Below are 15,446 nucleotides of genomic sequence, written 5' to 3'. Positions count from 1 at the left end.
ATGATTTCAGGACATTTTGAACAACGACCTGTCAGATTAAGATGAAAGAAATGGGCTGGGTGTGGTGATGTGCACCTGTAGCTGCAGCCACTTGGGAGGCTGAAGTGAGAGAATCACCTGCACACAGGAGTTCAAGGCCAGCCTGGGCAACACTGTAACGCCCTATCTCTTTTTAAAAAACAGAAGGCCACTGCACTGGGGTCTCCTCTCTGCCCTGTCCCCTTTCCCCTTGAGATTTTTCTAGAAGCTGCTTTGTGAAAACAAAGAGGTTGTGGCTTCGTGCGCATCAAATCTCTCTGTAGAATGGCTCTTCTCTTCCTGTAAATAATAGAGAGAATTGAAGGATTTCATTCAGCCTGTGGCTTTTTTTTTTTTTTTGCCTTAGCCATAATTAACAGAGATAACATGCTACACTGATCTGTGTCAAACTACACCACATGTGAAAGTTTCTTGGCTGATTGCACCATTGAGATCTAGAAATTAAAGTGAAGACTCAAATTTGTACCAGCCTGGGCAACATGGCAGATCCCCATCTCTACAAAAAGTACAAAAATTAGTTAGGCACGGTGGCACACACCTGTAGTCCCAGCTACTCAGAAAACAGGTGGGAGGATCACTTGAGCCTAGGAGGTTGAGGCTGCACTGAGCCATAATTGCACCACTGCACTCCAGCCTGGGTGCCAGAGCATGACCCCATCTCAAAAAAACAGACAAGAAAAGAAATTTGTAGACCACCCTGCTACGTAGCATATTTTAAAATTTAAGAACTGGTTTTTTGTTGGTTTGTTTGTTCGTTTTTGCCTGATCGATGGCTTCTGTGATCTAATGTGTTTTTAACGCTTGCAGTTCCTCCCTTATTGATGATCATTCCTTGACTACTTGGAATTCAAAAGATGTAAAACCTGTGTCCTCTACGGACCTACGACTCCTCACTAGGCTTCTCTCACATTGTAATTCCAGCATTGCATCTTCAAATCAAAAATCAGCTGTAAATTCACCTAGTTCTTTGCATTAAACTGGATTAGCCATTGTAAATGATTGGTTTTGGGGTAGACTTTAAAATCTTGCATTATTTATGTATGCCTTGCCTGCTACACTAGATTATGACAGTTTGAGTGTAGCACTCTTCATTTAAAATATTTGTGGTTTGCAATTATAAGGATATTAGCAAAATAAGATCATTTCACTTGGGGGAAAACTGACAGCTTCTGCGTACTAGTGTTTGCGGCAAAATGTAAAAATTGCCTACGACCAGAGACCTATGGTGTTGAATTTAACTATTAATTTCTTAGAACTCGATCCTATATTTTACCGTGACCCTGCCCACTAGGAATTTTCATGATAAACGAGAGGGGGACTGAACAACTGCTGGGAGCCATAGTTAAGTTAATCTTTCATCATGTAAAAGCCTTGCTTGAGAACTCCTGGAGTATGAATTGTCTCTTTTTTTTTTTTGATGGAGTCTCACTCTGTCGCCAAGGCTGGAGTGCAGTGGCGCGATCTCCGCTCACTGCAAGCTCTGCCTCCCAGGTTCACGCCATTCTCCCGCCTCAGCCTCCTGAGTAGCTGGGACTACAGGCGTGTGCTGCCACCTCGCCGGCTAATTTTTTGTATTTTTAGTAGAGATAGGTTATCACCATGTTGGCCAGGATGGTTTCAATCTCCTGACCTCATGATCTGCCCACTTTGGCCTCCCAAAGTGCTGGGATTACAGGCGTGAGCCACTGTGCCCGGCCTGTCTGTCTCTTAATGTCTAGTTTCTATAGTAGAGCACAGCCAGATTGAAGACAGTCCTAAGATGATGTGTGTGCGTGTGCGTGTTAAAGCAGTTCATTAGGAATCTTCCGAAATGCAGCTGGCACAGTAGCTCAGGCCTGGAGTCCAAACACTTTGGGAGGCTGAGGCAAATGGAGGGCTTGAGCCTACGAGTTCCAGACCAGCCTGGGCAATATAGCAAGACCCCTCTCTATTTAAAAAAATAAAATAAAATGAAAGTGTTTAAAAAAGAAATCTTAGGAAATCCCAAGTTTGTTGACTGACCATTGTACTTGGGAAAGTCGGGTCAGGATGCAGGTGAAGGAGCCATATTTGAGACAGGGAAGTTTTCATTTTAGTCCTAAGATAACTGGGTAATAAGTGTCGATTTTGTGATTTCTGACTTTCTCCGAACTCTGAAAGATCCCTGATAGAGTTCTTGTCAGTTGGTCACGATGTATTTTCTTCTTTTAATCTCTAGAAGTGATGAAGCCCGTCCATACTTTTGGAGAGAGTATCACAGGTCAGCTTTGGCATAATGAGAAACAGCAATATCTTCACTTCACTGGTCAGAATTTGTGAGCACATGATTGCTCCCCCTGTGAGAAGAGACAGGAAGTGCTGCCCTTTTAGCCGTCCTTGTAGATGACCTTTGCTGTGCAGGGTGGACTGGCGAGGAGGACCAGGTTGCAGTAAGCTCTCCATGGCCATGTCCTTCGATGTTGGGACGGGGAATGGGGAGTCCTGATTCTCGACCCCCATCATCTTCCCGCACACCAGCTTCATACACTTCGTCCCCAGCTTAATACTCTTATTGTAAGCTCCTTACTGCAAAGCGTTCGGCTCTCAGTAGACTCGAAATTGTTTCTCTTGCAGGATGATTGAGTAATAACAATATGACTGTCTTAATGTCAATATGAATTTGTCTCATCTTGTCTGAAACATAATTGAACAAGTTCAGGTTCAGACAGGTCTTAGAGTCCACTATTCATTTCTCAAGAGCAGTTTCTTCACACACATACACACACACACACACACACACACAGACACACTTTGTTTTTTATCCTTTCTTAACAGTTTCCTAGTAGAATAAACTGGCTGGGTTGTTGTGTATGTATACACTGTGAGGCTGCTGATTAGTTCTTATTAGAAGACCTCCCCCAATAATCAGAGCCTGTCGTGTGTGTGTGTGCGTGTGTGTGTGCTGTCAGTGTTGCCAGGTACAACAGGAATTATCAGTAGCAGTCATCAGATTCCTTTTAGCAGAAAAAGATCTTCAACTCTGACTTAGTGTTTTTTCTTTTATATCCTTTTTGTTGTTGTTTTTGAGACACAGTCTCCTTCTGTCCTCCAGGCTGGAGTGCGGTGGCGCAATCTCAGCTCACTGCAACCTCCACCTCCCGGGTTCAAGTGATTCTCCTCCCTCAGGCTCCCGAGTAGCTGGGATTACGGGCGTGCGCCACCAGGCCTGGCTAATTTTTGTATTTTTAGTAGAGACAGGGTTTCACCATGCTGGCCAGGCTGGTCTCGAACTCCTGACCTCAGGTGATGCATCCACCTCGGCCTCCCAAAGTGCTGGGATTTCAGGTGTGAGCCACCACACCCGGCCAGGAGTCTTTCTTCATCTCACTCTGTCACCCAGGTTTGAGTGCAGCTGCGTGGTCATAGCTCACTGCAGCTTTGAACTCCTAGACTCAAGTGATCCTCCTACCTCAGCCTCCCAAGTAGCCGGGATTACAGGTGTGAGCCACTGCACCCAGCAACCAAGAGTCATTTTTTAAAATGCCATTTAGAAAGTTTTTACTTGTATTTGTTTACATACTTATTAATTTGACACAGGGTCTCCTATGTTGCCCAGACTAGAATGCAGTGGTGGGCTCTCGGCTCACTGCAGCCTCAACCTCCCAGGTTTAAGCAATCCTCCCACCTCAGCCTGCTGAGTAGCTGGGACCCCCATTTCCAGCTAATTTTTGTATTTTATGTAGAGATGGGGTTTCCTTATGTTGCCCAGGCTGGTCTCAAACTACTGAGCTTAATTCATCTGGCCGCCTCTGCCTCCCAAAGTGCTGGGATTATAGGCGTGAGCCACCACACCCAGCCTAAAGTTTTTACTTTAAAGAAAGAAATTTTCAGGCTGGACACGGTGGCTCACACCTGTAATCCCAGCACTTTGGGAGGCCGAGGTGGGTGGATCACGAGATCAAGAGATCGAGACCATCCTGGCCAACATGGTGAAACCCTGTCTCTACTAAAAATACAAAAATTGGCTGGGCGAGGTGACATGCATCTGTAGTCCCAGGTACTCGGGAAGCTGAGGCAGGAGAATCACTTGAAACCAGAGGCGGAGTTTGCAGTGAGCTGAGATTGCGCCACTGTACTCCAGTGACAGAGTGAGACTCCATCTCAAAAATAAATAAAAAAATAAATTTTCAATACAGTGGTGCCATTGGTTTTTTTGTTTTTTTTGAGACGGAGTTTCACTCTTGTTGCCCAGGCTGGAGTGCAGTAGCGCAATCTCGGCTCACTGCAACCTTTGGCTCTCGGGTTCAAGCAGTTCTTCTGCCTCAGCCTCCTGAGTAGCTGGGATTATAGGTGCGTGCCCTCACACGCAGCTAATTTTTGTATTTTTAGTAGAGACGGGGTTTCACCATGTTGGCCGGGATGGTCTTGAACTCCTGACCTCAACTGATCTGCCTGCCTCGGCCTCCTAAAGTGCTAGGATTATAAGCATGAACCACCACGACCCGGCTGGTGCCACTGGTTTTTAAAGTGGAACTTGAGTCCCTCTAGTGGATAGGATATAATTCACCTTCCCAGCTTGAGATGGAATGGAAGCTGCCAGTCATGATTTTCTTGGAACCAGCTTTCAAATCCAGTCTTCTCATCAGCGCTGGTGTCACCCTCCCCAGCTAAACGGCAGTGCTTAGCTCGCCGCTGGGTTGGTCCTGACGTCAGCCAAGATTCAGGAGTCCTCCTCCTCTGCCCATGTGATCTGAGTGGCCCTGATCCTTCCTTGCATGTAATCTCACAGCTGTGATTCACCGGCTGCTTTATCTCAAGCCTCAGCAAATATAAACGCAAAACTACAACTTGACAATGTTTATGCCATGCAGTTCTTTCTAGCAAAGAACACAGTGCCCCCAGGGTCCTTGAGTTGTCATGGAAGAAATAATTGTGCAGGTCTGCTTTGGGTACCACAGGTACATGAAGGACGTTTAGCAGTTGGAGGAGTTACGTGGTGACAGGCAGAACAAAGGCAGTGTGTGTGGTACGGCTGGAAAGAACTTGGGTTGAGCGTTCCGTCCTAACTGTGGTTACTATGTGACCTTGAGCTGTGGTGACATAGCCTTCCTGTATCTTAGTTTTCCCTTTTGTAAAATAGGGAGATGCCAAAACTCTATCTTGTGGGGTTATTTTTTTAGTTAAAAAAATTTTTTGTTTAAGGAGACAAGGTCTCACCCCATTTCCTGGGCTAGATTGTGGTAGCACAGTCAGAGCTCACTGCAGCCTGGAAGTCTTGGGCTCACATGATCCTCCCTTCTCTGCTTTCAGAGTAGCTGGGACTCCAGGTGTACACCATTGTGGCTGACTGGTTTTAAACATTTTTTTAGAGATGGAGGTCTTACTGTGTTGCCCAGGCTGATCTCAAACTCCTGGGCTCGCGTGATCCTGCCATGGCCCCCAAAGTGCAGGGATTATAGGCAGGGACGACCGCACCCTGCAGGGTTGGTTTAAGTGCTGGAAATAACACATACAAAAGCCTTTGTGTTTTCCGTGCTCTGTGATTGGTAGCAGAAGTTGTGGAAATTTTCTCTGAGTTCATTACAATGCATGAGGTTTAATTATTCGGATCACTTTCTTCTCTTTTCCATGCTTCCTTTTTCTTCAGTCACCACCAAGTAAGCGGAGAAAATTAGAGAAACCAAGGAAGCCCATTACATTTGTGGTGCTGGCATCCGTGATGAAAGAGTTGTCCCTCAGAGCATCGTCCCTGGGCTCTGAGACGGCGGAAGGCATCGTGGCTGTCACAGCATGGATTGAACAAATTCTCACGGATTTGAAGGTACCTGGGTGACCATACTGACGAAGTACTCATAACGATCCTTCTCTCTGTTTTCTTTTTTTCATCGAGTTTGGAGAGAGGGGAAAAGTGATTTCCCATAAAATTCTGTTTTTCCTCCAAACAGGTCCAGCATAAACGAGTTCCCTGTGGAAAAGAGGAAGTTAGCCTTTTCCTAACGGCCATAGAAAACTCCTGGATTCATTTAAGGAGGAAGAAAAGAGAGCGAGTGAGACAGCTGAGAGAAGTTCCTCGCGCTCCGGAGGATGTCATTCAGGCCTTGGAAGAGAAAAAGTCCACCCCCAAAGAGTCTGGCAATAGCCAAGAATTGGCCAGGGGCCCCCGGGAGAGGGCCCCCTGTGGGCCTGCTCTGCGGGAAGGCGAGCCTGCCGCTGTGGAGGGCCCATGCCCGAGCCAGGAGTCCCTGTCCCAGGAGGAAAACCCGGAGCCCACGGAGGATGAAAGGAGTGAGGAAAAGGGAGGGGGGGAGGTTCTGGAAAGTTGTAAAGGCTCTAGCAACGGAGCCCAGGACCAAGAGGCTTCTGAGCAATTGAGCAGCCCAGTGGCTGAAAGGGGGAAACGGCTCCCAGGAGTGGCTGGACAGTACCTGTTTAAGTGTCTGATAAACGTTAAGAAGGAGGTGGACGATGCCTTAGTTGAAATGCATTGGGTTGAGGGCCAGAACAGGGATTTGATGAACCAGCTTTGTACCTACATACGGAACCAAATTTTCAGGCTTGTTGCCAGTTAACTAGAAACTTCTTGCACAGTTGGAAAAGTGTTTATAGTAACTTGCTTTGCAGTGGCCTGTGGGGTGGCAAGAGGAATCCTACCAGTGGCCCATTAGTAGCATTATGTGGAATTATCTTCAAACACAAAAACCAATGAATCTGTCACCCACCTCCCCCCACCGCCTTCCTGCATTTTGAGTTACAGGGAGTTGTAGCGTGGTCGTTTACAAGGAGGAATTGCTGTCATCAGTAACAACAAAAAGCCCTCAGTAAACTCCGAGGGATTGCAAGCTGGCTCAAGCTGCCCCTCAGCTTTGGACTGCTTCTTCAAGGCCAAAAGGGTTGTTTGTGGAGTCTGGGCTGGGCAGCACTGCCTAGAATGTCATGCTCTCTCTGTCACCCAAGGGTGTTTCTTGAGGAGGGGTGGCTCTCTCTGCCTCCAGTTGGAGGCCCTGGTACCCATTTCTAGGTCACTCTTCGAGATGGGACCTACCTTGCGTCAGTCCCACGAAGGGAGCTAGCCATGGGTGGGTGGTGGGGAATCGGGGAGAGAAACCCTAATAATCCTAGAAGGAGGAGCAGAGTCTGGGGAGTACCCAGTAAATGGCACATTCCTGACACTTGGCTGTTTTGATGTTTCTTTTTTTTTTTTTTTTTTTTTTGAGACGGAGTCTCGCTCTGTCACCCAGGCTGGAGTGCAGTGGCGCAATCTCGGCTCACTGCAAGCTCCGCCTCCCGGGTTCACGCCATTCTCCGGCCTCAGCCTCCCGAGTAGCTGGGACTACAGGCGCCCGCCACTGCGCCCGGCTAATTTTTTTCTATTTTTAGTAGAGACTGGGTTTCACCATGGTCTCGATCTCCTGACCTTGTGATCCGCCCGCCTCGGCCTTCCAAAGTGCTGGGATTACAGGCGTGAGCCACCGCGCCCGGCCTGTTTTGATGTTTCTTATTTCAGAAGCAGAATTAGGTAAGCAAAACCCCCGGGTGTGACTGAGGCACACAGAAGGCACCCGTACCCCCACCTCCAGCCTGTTGAAAGTACCATTTTGTAGCAGTTTTACTACTGTATGATTTTTGTTTGGACATTTGAAGTAGAGCTTGTTTTGTTTTTAATATAAGAATATTCAAAAATTAAAAACCAGTGGTCCTATTTGAATCCTGGGGTTAGCTGAGTGAGCGGCTGATGACAGAAATGAGAAATGGAACAAAATAGTATATGCCGTAGGTAGCTTAAGAAAGTCTCAGATATTTTGTTGCTGATCAAATACTGTTTTTTGTGGCTTCACTTGTAATCCCCTCTGTACTTACCTACTCACATTGGAGAGTTCTGAGGCTGGAGTAACCGTGTCCTTAAAACACGTTTCTAGTTGGAATGCCAGGGTTCAGTAGCAGTGCCCCCGGAAAAGGGGTGTCCTTAAAACACGTTTCTAGTTGGAATACCAGGGTTCGGTAGCAGCCCCCCCGGAAAAGGGGTGACCTTTTGCTGTGCTTGACTTAACAGCTCGATGTTGCATCAGCAGCCTAGGGTTCTCTTTAGACTAAAATCTTCGCCAGGGCTCCTTGCCATCTGCTAAGAAGACTGGGGCTGAGTAGTTAAGCCAGCCTTCTGAGAGGTGGCTGTTGGTTAGGACAGGAAGCTGGTGACCTTGGCATATCTTGGCATCTGCTAGATCAGGCCCTTAGCAGAGACACAGGAAGTGGAACTACTGTGCTTTCGTTTGGCTGTGGAGCTGGAGCTAGAGAAGACAGCATACTGACCAGTGGCTTTTTGATTGTTTTGAGAGGGAGTTTCACTCTTGTCCTCCAGGTTGGAGTGCAGTGGCGCGATCTCAGCTCACTGCAACCTCTGCATCCCAGGTTCAAGCGATTATCCTGCCTCAGCCTCCTGAGTAGCTGGAATTATAGGCACGTGCCGCCATGCCCGGCTAATTTTGTGTTTTTAGTAGAGATGGGATTTCACTATGTTGGCCAGGCTAGTCTCGAACTCATGACCTCAGGTGATTCACCCACCTCGGCCTCCCAGAGTGCTGGGATCACAGCCGTGAGCCACCACACCCAGCCTCTGACCAGTGTTCTTAACTTGGTCCGTGGACCTCCAGAGAGTCCATATGCCTCCTAGAGTTACTTCTAAAAGTTCTGTGAGCGTGTGTGTGTGTGTGTGTGTGTGTGTGTGTGTGTGTGTGTGTGTGTGTTTCCTTTTTCCTGGAGAGAGGGTTCCCAGAACCCTCAGACATAGACAGAGGGGTCAGTAACCCACTAAGGGTTAAGAATCATTATTCTAGTTCAAGCATTCATGTGTCAGGCTGCAAAATCCAATACCCAGGGTCACACAGAGCCAAGATTCAATTCAGGACCGTGGATTCCCCTGGTCTAGTAATTTTCTGCTGTGCTAGCCCACACCATCCCACTATCCTTACCTCGAGTGAATATCACATTTGAATCCTTTGCTGGACCCAAACCTAGTTTCCTTGGTATAATTTTAGGATAATTGGTTAAGTAGCAACTATTCACTCAGTAAGTAGTAAGAACTTATTGTTTGCTTGTTTCATTATAAAAGAGTGGCACATGCTCATCAAAGATTTGGAGAAATGAAAGTCAAAACAACAAAATCACCGCTAGTCCCAACCTTCTGTAACATAACCACTATTGGTATTGGCGCGTTTCTTTCCAGTCTCTCTATAGATGGGGTGTGTGAGTGTGTGGGTTTAACTTTGGTTGTACTCATGCTGCATATTCAGTTTTATATTCTGGTCTTTTTTTCATTTAACATCTTACGAGTATTTTTCCATGTTACAACAGGAGTGTATTGACTTATACTCCTTGCCTGTTCAAAACGTCTTTCAGGCACGGCACTGGCCTTTAAGTCTGTCTTAGGGATTTCCAGAGAATGCTCCGTGTACTGAAGCACAGACGGTGTTTCTGTGTCTCAGTGTGTTTCTGTCCCTAGGTTTAAGGCTTCATGTCATGGAGGAGATTTTATAGATGTTAAGCTAATGATCTTAGAGTTTTAAAAAATCTGTGACAGTGGCCCACGCCTGTAATCCCAGCACTGTGAGGCTGAGGTGAGCGCATCGCATGAGGTCAGGAGTTCGAGACCAGCCTGGCCAACATGGCAAAACCCCACCTCTACTCAAAATACAAAAATTAGCCAGGCGTGATAGCACGCACCTGTAATCCTAGCTACTCGGTAGGCTGAGGCAGGAGAATCGTTTGAACCTGGGAGGTGGAGGTTGCAGTGAGCCGAGATCATGCCACTGCACTCCAGCCTGGGCCACAGAGTGAGACTCTGTCTCAAAAAAAAAAAGAACCTGAGTGAGACGGTCTCAAAAAAAAAAAAAAAAAAAAATCCATGAGCAGGCCGGCTTTCACAGTCTGGAGCTGAGTGCCTTCTGTGCATTTGGATGTCTCCATTTCCTTCCCTGAGAAGATTTTCTTAGACTACCTAGTGAGAGAACATCGAACGTATTTTTGAAAGGACAGCTGAACATTGTTTTGGTCGTGCGTGTGCTTTATAGTTGTGGGCTGTGCCATCGCATGTACCTCTGGTACAGGTGGCAAAGGCTTTCTTAGAAGAAATAGGTTATTGACTCATATGTCATCATCTTGAGTGTTACTCTCCTTACATGTCCGGAGGTCACATTCACGTTGTTGGGTTGGCATGAAATGAAATCTCTGTGGTGTGACCCTAAATTCTCTTCTGGTCCCTAGAATCGGCTTCTGGTCTCTTGATAAGGGAAGTGGAGACAGAAGCTGACAGAAGCTGAGCCTGTTTTCCAGGCAAACTAAAGCTGCTTTTGTTCTTCGGAATCTGCTTTGCCTCCGTCAGCTTGGTTCCTTCCCCACACATCCTGGCCGCACAGTCCCCACTCCAGACCTCTGCTGCGTGTCCTGGCAGGGCTGCGGCTCTGCAGTGGCCTTTCAGCTCATCCGAAGCTTCGTGTAGATTAGTATATATTTTTTATAAAACATAAAGCCCTTCCTCTCGATGGCAGTCGAAGCTTACCATGTGAGCACCCGAACTTCTAAGTTCTGACAGGAATAACAAAACTGCAAGGAGTGGAAAAGACGGAAAAGCCTGTGGGGAATCCAAGGCCTTTTGAAAGAAGGGAGCCGATGACTTCATGACCAGCTCCCCGAGCCCCTCCTTTCTGCTGCAGCCGCGGCATTTCCCTCCGTGGCCACACGAGGGCACCCTTGGCCCTTTTATCAAACGCCTTCACTTCCCCGTGGGAATGCAGACAATTGTGTCCATGGTGTTTTCTTGAAACACCCAGTTGCTACCCAGATTTGTATTTTTCTGTAAACAGATACATTTTCACAGAAATAAAATTTGAAAAATAAAAGTAGAAAGAGGCAAAAAACACTAGCCATGGTCTCTTTACCTGGTATAATCTCTTTTGACCCTTTAATGTTTTTTTCATGGTCCCAGCTGACTATTTTTTCTATTCTTTCCGGCTGTCCTTCTACTCTAGAATATATCCAGGTTGGGCCAGTCCTTTGGATCAAGTTTTTCTTGATATCTAGTTAAGATACTAGAGGGGAAAGGCTGAGCGATCTTAAAACAGTAACTTTCCAAAAGCCTTATATTCCAGGAGGTGTCATACCAGGATCTCCAAGAAAGCAGCTGGGTTCAGTGTTCTTTTGTTGACCCTTGTTTGGGGTTTCTCTGGTTGGCTGGCTGACATGCATGTCGTGTGTTGCTTATATGAGAAGGTGAGGGTTCTGTGTGGTGTAGATGCTGTCGGTTAGCCAGGCCTTGCTTCTCACAAGGGGCGTTTCTGGGTAGAACGTGGATCTTACTCACCCTGGGGTCTGTGTGGGCTCAAGGAGGATCCCATCTCCCCTTATGTGTCTGGTACAGGATCAGATGTGGCCGCCCAGCAGCTGTGCACGTTGGGAGGAGGAGGGTCCAGGTGGGAAAAGTCAAGAGCTCTCTGGAAGAAGGAGCATTTCAAAGGTGCAGCAGTTTTATGGCGATAGAGGGGTCCCCTCAGGAAAGGGTCACGGCCACATGGTTTTTAGGGAATTTGGTGCACAGGAGACTCGGTTTGCTGGATGGGCGCTAACCTCGGTGAAACCCAGAAGAGGCTGAACAGAAGGAATTGGCTTCTGCCTCCGGCGGGCAGCGCTGATGGTGTTGAACCTTCCTAGTAATCCCGAGTACACAGCTCGCGGTGTGAGTGCCAGCACAGTATTAGAGGCCTGTGCGGCGCCCGCCCCACTGACGACGGGCGTCACGCGTGCCTGGCGTGCCTGCTCTGCTCTGTGACATTCACATTCACAGCGGCTGATGTTTTAAATTGCTGGTTGGAGCAGCTCATGCTGCCTGGCGGAGGCTGTGCTTTGTGCTCCAGGGACTACGTTGTGACTACGGAACGCCCTTGCCCCTCGAGGGGCCCTTGGAGGTGTGGCCTGTCTGCCGCTCTCAATCCAAGCAGAAGCTTGGGGTTCCTGAGGGAAGAGGAAGGCTGTGGGTGCCTCCCTCACTGGGGACCTGAGAGGAGAAGGGGTAGAGGAAAAGTACAGTCGGACTTGGCAGAACTGGTTCACAAACGATGCTCTGCGAGGGCCGGCAGGTGTGGCCCAAGCCTCTTTTCCACCCGCCCCAGGGGAGCGAGACACAGGAAAGAGCACAGGCTTCACCGTTCAGACCTGGGTTCCCGCCAGTTCCATTCCTTGCACGGGGTAAGTCTGTTTCCTAAGCCTCGTCTTCCTCATGCCAAAGATGAGGACGCTCGCTTCAGAGTCAGAGCTGCGCTTAACTGCGAGGACTGAGACCCCGGAAGACGCTGGAAACACGGGCTCCTCTTCTGATTCTTTGAATTTTCCGTTTCCATTCAGAAAACCTTCCGTCAGTGGACTCAGATGAAAAGGCTGAGACCTCACATGTACGCCTGAGGTGTGAAGTACCACCCTGACAAGGAGCAAAACCCATCCTTCGTGGGATGCAGGGAGGACGGGGGGCCGGTGTTGATGGTCCACCTTCCACCCATACTGCCTCATTGAGTAACCCCGTCAGCCTGTGTGATGTTCCTGCGTGGTGGTGGCTGAAGGAAAGGGAAGCTCAGAGAGCGTCCGTGACTTGCCGTAAGGTTATCCACAGAGCTCGGTCATAGAAATGGGATTCGAACTCAGGTTCAAGAAGCCAAGACTGGGCTCTTGTGCCAGAACTCAGAAGTCTATGGCTGCTCTTCGTGTGGAAGACACACTTCCAGGCTCGTCTGACCCACCTCTAGGGACGGCGACTGCAGTGATAGGACACAGGGAAGGAAAAAAACATCTTTCACCTTCACAGTTTAGCACTTTAAGGTAATATTATCTTCCAGCCTATGATCAGTGAGTGACATGTAGTCAGTGGAATTACTTAGAATTCTTCATTTATGCTACCAGATCTTCACGGAACTTTGTATTTGGCAGCAGTGCAGATAATGAAGTAGTTAGTGAAAGCGCAAAATAAAACGTCTAGTCAAAGTACATGTTGGACCAGCATCAACAGGAAAGAACTGATTATTAGGTAAATTATTCTTTGGCAATACATAATTGTGTAATGAAAGAGAGGTTTAATTCTTTTTTTTTTTTTTTAATAAGGCAGCTCCAAATATTTCACTTACGGAACAACACAAAACTGATGTGCTTTTTGAGCTTCCTGGAGAAGGTAGCAATTGCCAGAGAAACAGCCAGGCCTCCTCCCCAGGCAGGGCGTGTGAACTCGTGTCAGTCTGGGAAGAGGAAAGGCTGCCTGCCATCTGGTGGACCCATTCAGGGCATGTGGCCCCAGAATCTAAAAACCAGAGCCAGGAAGTTCCCAGCTGGGGCACTTGGCTGGCCCGAGGAGCCAGTCAGGCCCCAGGGAAATGGCAGCTTGTGCTGTCCAGAGAGAATGAGAATGCCGCCCAGAGGGCACTGCTGAGCAGGCCCCCTCCTGGGACACTGGTGAGCAGGGGCCTGTGGCCAGAGACTGGCCATTTGGAAACTGTGTCTCCTGCTGGGAAAAGGGGAGTCCCTGTCTGGTCTGACACAGGATCCTTACCTCACACGTTTGTCCCAGGATTCCTGCCTTCAAGGCCAAATGTGGGGTTGTTTTGAGACAGAATTTCACTCTTGTTGCCTAGGCTGGAGTGCAATGGCGCGATCTCAGCTCACTGCAACCTCCGCCTCCTGGGTTCAAGTGATTCTCCTGCCTCAGTCTCCTGAGTAGCCCAGATTACAGGCACCTACCACAGTGCCCAGCTAATTTTTTGTATTTTTAGTGGAGACAGGGTTTCACCGTGTTGCCTAGGCTGGTCTCGAACTCCTGACCTCAGGTGATCCACCTGCCTCAGCCTCCCAAAGTGCTGGGATTCCAGGCGTGAGCCACTGCGCCTGGCCGCCCAAATGTGGGTTTATTTGGGGGCTTCATGGAGCAAACTCTGGCCGTATTCAGTGAGAGCTCTGGGTGAGCACAGACGACGACTTCATTCTCAAAGGAAACCTCTCAGCCGGGCGCAGCGGCTCAGCCTGGAATCCCAGCAGTTCTGGAGGCCGAGGAGGGCAGATCACCTGAGGTCAGGAGTTCAAGACCAGCCTGGCCAACATGACAAAACCCCATCTCTACTAAAAATACAAAAATTAGCTGGGCATGGTGACGGGCGCCTGTAATCCCAGCTACTTGGAAGGCCGAGGCAGGAGAATCGCTTGAACCTGGGAGGTGGAGATTGCAGTGAACCAAGATCACACCACTGCACTCCAGCCTAGGTGACACAGCGAGACTCTGTCTCAAAATAATAATAATGAATTAAAAAATAAAAATACAGTGGAGTGGCTTGTGTTCAGCTCCCCCTAGTTATTGCCGTGCTAAAATAGGTGCCCAGTGTTGCTGGATCTTCTGATGTTTTGAGGGAAGCCAGAAATCCAGATTTGTGAGAAATTTGCTTAATTGTGAACCCTGACAATTATTTTATTAAAAATGTAAACCAGCTGGGCATGGTGGCTCACACCTATAATCCCGGCACTTTGGGAGGCCGAGGCAGGTGGACTGCTTGAGGCCAGGAGTTCGAGACCAGCCTGGGCGACACGCCAAAACCCCATCTCTATGAAAAATACAAAAGATGAGCTGGGTGTGATGATGCGTGCCTGCAGTTCCAACTACTTGCGGGAGCTGAGGCGGGAGGATTGCTTGAGCCAGAGAGGTCAAGGCTACAGTGAGCCGAGAGTACTGTAGCATTCCAACCCGGGTAACAAAGTGAGACCTTGTCTCAAAAAAAAAAAAAATTGCGGTAAACCATTTGTTAGTGACCACTTCTGCCACCAGGGGTAGAACTGCCTGTGCTCTCGCTGCCTCCACTACCCTCTCCTCCCTGCAGCTACTGGTTGGCTTGCTGCCTGTGTTCCTGTTTTAGGTTCCTTCCTACCTCTTGAGGAATCCCAAGGAGTCTACCCATGGGCCCGCTTGCCCTTTCTCCCACTGCCGGCTGACCTCATCCACGCCAGTTACCTCAACCACTCCTCATACATTCATTGTGCCCAGATCCAGACCCGTCCTGAACTTCCAACGTCCTCATTCCTCACCCCCTGGCCCATGGCCGTGTGAAACTCCTCTGAGAGTCTGCACCTGCTTCTCCGGTCGCCTTGCTGACCATCCACCCAGCTCTCCAGAGTACAAACCTCTGTTCTTCCCTCTCCTTTCCCACCAGGTCTAAAGTCTTCCACTAAATCCCACCCGTTCCACCTTAGAAACGTCTCCCCAGTCCAGCCCAATAGAGCTTTGTAATGGCATCAACGAGTTCTGGGGAGCTTCAGAGTAAAGAAGTAGAAAGAGCAGATTTAGGTATTGTGGGCAGAGAACAAGATGAAATCTGCTTTGGGGGGTGAACTGGAAGCTTTCAAAAGAAAGAGTAGGATGGGAAATAACATCCCACAGG

General features: G+C 48.4%; 1 protein-coding gene across 2 annotated transcripts in view; it reads left to right on the top strand.

The window, feature by feature from the left end:
• The window catches only part of LOC105474302 (methyltransferase 16, RNA N6-adenosine), a 90,663-nt gene extending 79,751 nt beyond the window's left edge, over positions 1-10,912 (top strand). The window contains exons 9-11 of one of the 2 annotated variants that reach the window (XM_071082123.1): positions 5,645-5,818; positions 5,943-6,282; positions 10,255-10,912. In XM_071082123.1, the coding sequence (XP_070938224.1) occupies positions 5,645-5,818; positions 5,943-6,282; positions 10,255-10,310 (570 nt within the window). In that variant the 3' untranslated portion in view covers positions 10,311-10,912. Of the gene's footprint in view, positions 1-5,644; positions 5,819-5,942; positions 6,707-10,254 lie in introns of those variants that run through there. The other variant, XM_071082122.1, reaches the window with a different exon arrangement.
• The last annotated feature ends 4,534 nt before the right edge of the window (positions 10,913-15,446 follow it).

The sequence above is a fragment of the Macaca nemestrina genome, chromosome 17 (assembly GCF_043159975.1).
Source record: "Macaca nemestrina isolate mMacNem1 chromosome 17, mMacNem.hap1, whole genome shotgun sequence".
Taxonomy (NCBI): domain Eukaryota; kingdom Metazoa; phylum Chordata; class Mammalia; order Primates; family Cercopithecidae; genus Macaca; species Macaca nemestrina.
This window is presented reverse-complemented; position numbering and strand designations above follow the sequence as displayed.